Source organism: Lycium barbarum, chromosome 8 (assembly GCF_019175385.1).
Source record: "Lycium barbarum isolate Lr01 chromosome 8, ASM1917538v2, whole genome shotgun sequence".
Taxonomy (NCBI): Eukaryota; Viridiplantae; Streptophyta; class Magnoliopsida; order Solanales; family Solanaceae; genus Lycium; species Lycium barbarum.
The window spans coordinates 666566-673537 of NC_083344.1; the positions used below are offsets into that span (position 1 = coordinate 666566).

General features: G+C 34.7%; 1 protein-coding gene across 1 annotated transcript; it reads left to right on the forward strand.

Annotated features, from left to right (window-relative positions):
- Window positions 1-1474: 1474 nt before the first annotated feature.
- LOC132605588 (aspartic proteinase Asp1-like) lies at window positions 1475-5780 on the forward strand. Its single transcript, XM_060318725.1, has 9 exons — window positions 1475-1822; window positions 2804-2921; window positions 3032-3249; window positions 3390-3623; window positions 4140-4278; window positions 4355-4549; window positions 4635-4707; window positions 5229-5325; window positions 5590-5780. Exons 1-8 carry the CDS (start codon window positions 1650-1652, stop codon window positions 5315-5317), a joined length of 1239 nt encoding a protein of 412 aa, XP_060174708.1. The 5' UTR covers window positions 1475-1649; the 3' UTR covers window positions 5318-5325; window positions 5590-5780.
- Window positions 5781-6972: the final 1192 nt, after the last annotated feature.

Below are 6972 nucleotides of genomic sequence, written 5' to 3' on the forward strand. Positions count from 1 at the left end.
CAGAGATTAAATTAGGGGTTTGTGGCTGACAAATATTCATCATCACTAGTGGCGGAGCTAGAATTTTTACCAAGGGGATTCAAAATATGAAAATGTAAACACACGAAGAAGTCAAAGAAGGTTCAACATGTAGTATATGTACATAAAAAATAATTTTAATCATATAAAAATAATATAATTTTCCACCGAAAGGGATCAACCTCTTGGCCCTTCCTCCCTCCGCCCCTAACCATCACTGATTTAGCTAAAGGAAATCAAAGCAATTATCTGCATGTATAATCTCTTCATCATAAGATTGATCAAATGTACCTATAAGATGGCGTGAGGACTGAGGACCTATGTCCATTCTTTCCAAACAAAAGCCCAAATAATAAGGGCATTTAAGAACTTTTGTAAACTAGAGTTTCTTCCTTTATTGAGTTAAAAAAAAATATAGCTTTCAACATTCATCATTCTCTAAAATTAATTTTTCTTAATTTTTATTTATGAATAATTCTGACACAACTTTTAATAATAATAATAATATATATGTAATTTTTTTAATAAAAATTGCATTAATTCGAGAGATGTGCGTACAAGCGCAAATTTAATTAGAGACCAGTAATAAAGACTCGAGTTCGGCTCAGCTTGACTGATATTATAACAAGTTCAATTAGGCTTGGCTTGACGCTCAAGCTTAAACGTGCGACCTGTGTACACTTATTCAAGTAGTGAATAAACAAAGGACCCCCACAACTAGTAAGCTTCCAAGAATCTCTAGTACTTCCTCTGTTTCAATTTATTTGAACTTATTTTCTTTTTAGTTCGTACCAAAATGAATGACTTCTTTCCTAATTTGTAAACAAATTCACTTTATGAATGATTTACAGCCACACAAATTTTCAAGGCTTATTTTGAACCACAAGTTTCAAAAATCTTCCCTCTTTCTTAAATGTCGTGTCCAGTCAAATGGGTTCATATAAATTAAAATTGAGGGAGTATTTAAGAAGTTCTACTACTCAACTGACCCCAACTCGAGTTCAACTCGGCTAGACTCCATATTACAAGAAGTTCGATTGAGCTCAACGCCCACGTGCGTGCACTTAGAGACTAGTAAAAAATTAAGAATTTTGGACCCCACATCTAGTAAACTTCCACGAATCTCAACCGACAACCCCCCCCCCCCCAACCCCACACACACAACCCACCTCGACTCGAGTTCAACTCAGCTTGACTCCTTATTATAAGAAGTTCGATTCAACTCGACGCGGTCATGCTCAGCTCGCTCAACTCGACGCCCACGTGCATACGCATTGAGACTAGTTAAAAAGTAAAAATTGTGAACCTCACATCTAGTAAACTTCCAAGAATCTCAACTAACAACCAACTCCAAACCCCCTCCCCCCCTCCTCCTCTTAAAACAAGTATAGTACAAAATCGTCTCTTTCCCCGTGTTTTCTTCTACACGTAAATTCAACGCAGTTTCGCCATTAACTTAAAATATTCAGTCTTTCTACTTTTCTCTCCCACTTTTCTTTAAAATTTTTTGAACCCCAAAATCAAAGTTTTCTTTTTTTATTGCTTACTTTCAAGAAAGCAAGCTTGCTTTTTTTTTTTGGAGACTTTGTTTGATCTTTTTTTGTTCACCAAAATCAAGAAATCAAGAAATCATGAGTGGAAAATGGGAAGTATTACCATTTTGGATGTTGTACTTTGTGCTTCTATCTGTGTACTTTCAGGGATGTTTATCTGCTTTTAATTTGGCTCGTCCACCATGGAAGAAACAGTCAAGTTTTGGTTCATCATTTGTTTTTCCCCTTGTTGGGAATGTATATCCAAAAGGGTAATATTATTATCCACTACTTGTTTTTTTTTTCAATTAGATCTTGCTTTTAATGTTGTGATTTTCATAGTTTTCATGTTGTATGCATATATCTATATCTATCTATTATCTCGGGATTATAATCGTGGGACTAATTTATGTTACGTGAGAGGTGAGATAAAATAATTCCAAGTTTGATGGGATAAAGGTGGATATTCAGGATTAAACTTGGGATAAAATTTATACTGTGTTTGGTTGACGGATAATTTTATACGGTGATATCGTTAACCAAACACAGTATAAATTTAATCTCGGACTTAATCTTGGGATATCCCACCTTAGCTCGCATATCAACCGAACCCCTTTAAAGGTTTTGTTATTGGTGTGTAGCAATAAGGGCACAATTCTGGTTAGAGGCGGATTTGAGATTTAATCTTTATGGGTTCAACCTTTTAATTGCAATTTTAGTGGGATTTTATATATAAGTTTGCGTTTCGTGTTGAAAGTACTGGATTGAGAGGGAACCACAGCTAAATAGATGCATTCACCCCTAATTCTGATGAAGATTATATAAGGAGTTCTATCTATACTTGTTCTCAACTTTTCTCTGTTGGTTTTTTTTTTTTTTTTTGTGAAGTTTTTGTTATGATGTGTTATGCTTTTCTTCGGTAGCTTAGAATAGTGGAAGGCTCTTTCATCGTATTATTTGACTTGATAATCATCCCTTAGATTTCCTAGTTCATGTACTTAAGATTTCAATTTTGATCTGAAGGTTAGAACTTATTATCACTTCTTTCAAAATGAACTTGTATGAACTTATTATCAATTTCAACTCGAACATGTGTTTGATTCACATTCCATGTTCTGAGAAAGATCTATCATCCGAAAAGTGGAAAAAACGGAGTCTTTCCTTTTATATTCATGTCTGAGATTCATATAACTTGCATATTGCTTGTTTGCCGTTCTCTATCTCTTAAACCCGGATATTCGTTTGGCGTGCAGGTATTATGAGGTGACACTCAATGTTGGCCAACCCCCCAAACCTTACTTTCTTGACATAGACACAGGGAGTGATCTCACTTGGCTCCAATGTGATGCACCTTGCCGCAAATGCACTCCGGTTAGTACTCTTCCTTTTATTCCTTCTATAACTTAGCTCTTTCAAGTTACCATCGTAAGTAGTCACAAATATCTTTACTAATTTCAGCATATATGTACACAATGTTGCAGGCTCCTCACAGCCCTTACAAACCGAATATCAAAAACATTGTCAAGTGTAAGGATCCCATATGTGCATCCCTTAACCATCCCTGTCACAATCCTAACGATCAATGTGACTATGAGGTTGAGTATGCGGATCGTGGTTCATCCATGGGAGTGCTGGTGAAAGACACATTTCCAGTAAAATTCACCAATGGTAGCGCCGTTGCTCCTGGTCTAGTGTTTGGGTAAGATTACCATAAGGTTATTCTTAAAACTAACCTTTAAATTGTCAACCAACTAAACAAATGCGCTATTTCTTCCCCTTTGTTTGCTTACCGAAGTTGTGATGCTTATGATTCATGAGCTTTTGATTCCCCTTCTGTAGTTGTGGGTACGATCAAGAAGTGCCAGCCTCTGCGCATGCACCTTATACGGATGGAATTCTTGGTCTAGGAAATGGAAAATCAAGCATAGCATCACAGATGAGTAGCTCGGGTCTTATCCGGAATGTAGTAGGTCATTGTTTAAGCGGGAAAGGTGGAGGTTATGTTTTCCTTGGAGATGATGTTCTCCCATCGTCGGGGATTGTTTGGACACCTATCGTGCGTGCATCTTCAGAGTATGTTCTGTCTGTAGTGGATTTTGTACAGTCAGACCTCTCTATAACTGCCATATTTTCTATAGAACCGATCTTTCATGTTATGTTATACTCCCTCCAGATCAAAAAAAGAGTCCACTTAGTCATTTGCACACCCTTTAAGAAAATACTAACTCCTAGATAAAAATAGGTAATTTGACTAAATTACCCCTAATTAAATAAGCATTGAGATTTGATCATATAACACTTAATAGGGGCAAATATAACACTTAATAGGGGCAAATCTGGAAAAAGAATGTTAATTCTTTCTTGATTTGATAAGTGGATACTTTTTTTGACTCAAGAAAAAAAGGCTAAGTGGACACTTTTTTTATCAGGAGGGAGTACTATATGTTCTCTATAACAGCATTTCGCTATAGCAGTAAAAAATATTGGAATTAACGCTGTTATTATAAAGAGGTGTGACTGTGTATTGGCAATTTTCACTTTGCGCGAAAGATGTGAATAAACTTTTGTGGATTACTATGATATTTTCAGGAAACACTATTCTTTGGGACCAGCAGATCTCCATTTCGGCGGGGAAGCAACTGGAATAAAGGGTCTAACAGTAATTTTTGACAGTGGAAGTACCTTCACTTACTTCAATTCCGGAGCATACAAAACTCTGTTGTCTTCGGTAAGATCAGAAAAAACCTCCTTCCTAAATGCTTATCCCCCTTGTCTTAGAACTTATGGTATTTGCTGATTTTCAGATTAAGAAAAACATAAATACAAAGCAGCTGCTTGATGCAAAGGACGACAAAAGCTTACCCGTCTGTTGGAAAGGCTCCAAACCTTTCAAATCCCTTAATGATGCCAAGAGCTACTTCAAGCCATTAACACTTAGTTTCACAAAAGCTAAGAATATTCAGCTTCAACTGACACCCGAGGCTTATCTAATTCATACTGTAAGTACATTTTAAATTGCTCTCGTTGAGGCTTATATTGCACTTAATATAGATCGTGATGCTGATAATTCTTATCCCTTCTCAGGATCATGGCAATGTATGCTTAGGCATATTGAATGGTTCGGAGGCTGGATTAGGAAATGTTAATCTCATCGGAGGTATTAGAGAAATAGGCATCTTCTTTTTATACTATTCAAAGTTAGTGTCACCTTTTCCTCGTCTAGATGTTGGAAAATAATGTCCTCTTTGGAGAAGTAAGATACACCTTACCATTTTTATCGGACTTTTTACACATTTAGCCTCTCGGCCAAAAATAATTACGACTGCTAGCCAATATACATTATTGTGCATAAAATATGTTTATTTTTTGTATATTAATTACAAATATACAAATATTATTTTGCTGGCTATTCTTTTGGTGGTTTGTATATTAATTATAAATACACAAAAAATATACATTTGCTAGCTATTCTTTTGGTGGGCGGCTATACAATGTAAAGATTCCATTTATACCCCCCACTTTACGAGGTTGTCTTCTAACAACAATGTAGAACTAGGAGAAGAGTACACATGACCTACATTTTCTTCAAGGAGGACATTAGTTTTCTGATAGAGGAAGAAGTAAAGTTCTTTCCCACATTATAACTTTTTCCCGTTTTCTCTGAATTTATGTATGCAGATATTTCTATGATAGACAAAATGGTGATATACGACAACGAGAAACAACAGATTGGATGGGTTCCAGCCAACTGCAACAAGCTTCCTTAGTCGTCCTGGTAGGTCCATACATTTCTCTTGTTTTTTCATAAGGGAAATTTACATTGTATAGCTGCCCACCAAAATAACAGCCGGCTAATGTATATTATTTTGTATATTGATCGAAATATACAAAAAATATACACATATTATACAAAATAAATGTATATTGGCTAGCGGCTGTAATTATTTTTGGCTGAGAGGCCAAATGTGTAAAAAGCCCTTACCATATTACCGCTGCCATCGGACCTCACCTGAAGCTATTTTTGTTCTTGTATTGACAGCATATATCATGATTACAGTGAAGATTTTGGTGACATATATCAATAGAAAGAAGCAAGCAGAAAGTATGTCAGTATTGTAAAGTTTGCTATCTTAGAGAGGAACATATTTTTAGTTGATCGGTAATAGAGAAAATTCACTGTAATCACCCTCTGAATATATAAAAGCAGCCAGTGTATGTATATTCAGTTCATCCCCAAATCTGTCTTTTATATTAAATAATATGTCTATTACAACGTAAGGCGAGGAGTTGTGTCTGAACTGGCGAACTAAAGTCACTTTCGTAACTCTTAACTATCCTAAGGTAGCGAAATTTTCCTTGTCGCAAAAGTAACAACCTGCACCTATGGTGTATCATCCATTTGTTATTACTATTGTGAAAACGGGAAAACCAAAGGTAAACAGTTGGTAGATCAAAATGCTCATGTAGAATTGAACGACCTCTTTACCATTCAATCAAAACTCACTCCCATACCACTTTTGTACACAAATATGAATATACATTCGATATAAATATTATAAGATTGAAATACTGTCCAATAAATCAGCTATTTGATATATCTGTGATTCTAAAAGAATGTGCCAACATTTATTTTACAAGTACTTAAGAATCTAAAAATGATACATTTGATAGGGTGCGTAAGAGTTAGAATAGAGGTGATAAAAGTCAAAATAACTGTCCTAGCACAAATTCAAATTAATCCGGCAATGAGTTTCAAATATTGAATGGTTATAGAAAAAAAGAAAATAAAGTCAGTCAAAAAAATGTTACTTTCACATAATTTATCGTAGACTCATCAATATCAGACAATGAGTTTCTGAATAGTTATAGAAAAAGGAAATAAAGTTTGTCAAAAAATGTTACTTTCACATAATTTAACGTAGACTCATGGATATGCAAAGCTGATGAATTATTTGTACTCTATTTCTTTTTTCACGACTCAAATAAATATTTTTTAGAATGTATACATGATTAAAATTTATAAATTAGGTTACCAGTTTAGTAATTATTGACATGAGATACGTGCACATGCAAGGCGCACGCCAAAAAACTAGTTACTGTAAAGAATAAAGACCAAAATAGAAATGTTGATGAGGAAAATATCCTTTTAAATGTTGATTGACCTTTCATACTCCTAAAAACTACATTATCACTTTAAAATTATGAGATTTCAACACGGCATGTCTTTTCTTTTTTGTTTTAATTATATATAGACAACATTACTTTTGCTTTAATATAAAAATAGCGCATTTATTTACAGTTACAACATTTTTAAAGACGGAAAAGGGCCAAATATACCCCTGTACTATTGGAAAAGAGCTAAATATACCCTTCGTTATACTTTGGGTCCAAATATACCGTTGTTATACTTTCAGTTCAAATA

Excerpts from the sequence above, each read along its gene's own strand:
- LOC132605588 (XM_060318725.1), top strand. The coding sequence starts at position 1,650 with ATGAGTGGAAAATGGGAAGTATTACCATTTTGGATGTTGTACTTTGTG. Across the intron at positions 4,279-4,354 it reads ACAAAACTCTGTTGTCTTCG|ATTAAGAAAAACATAAATAC; the intron begins GTAAGATCAGAA and ends GCTGATTTTCAG. Across the intron at positions 4,708-5,228 it reads AAATGTTAATCTCATCGGAG|ATATTTCTATGATAGACAAA; the intron begins GTATTAGAGAAA and ends TTATGTATGCAG.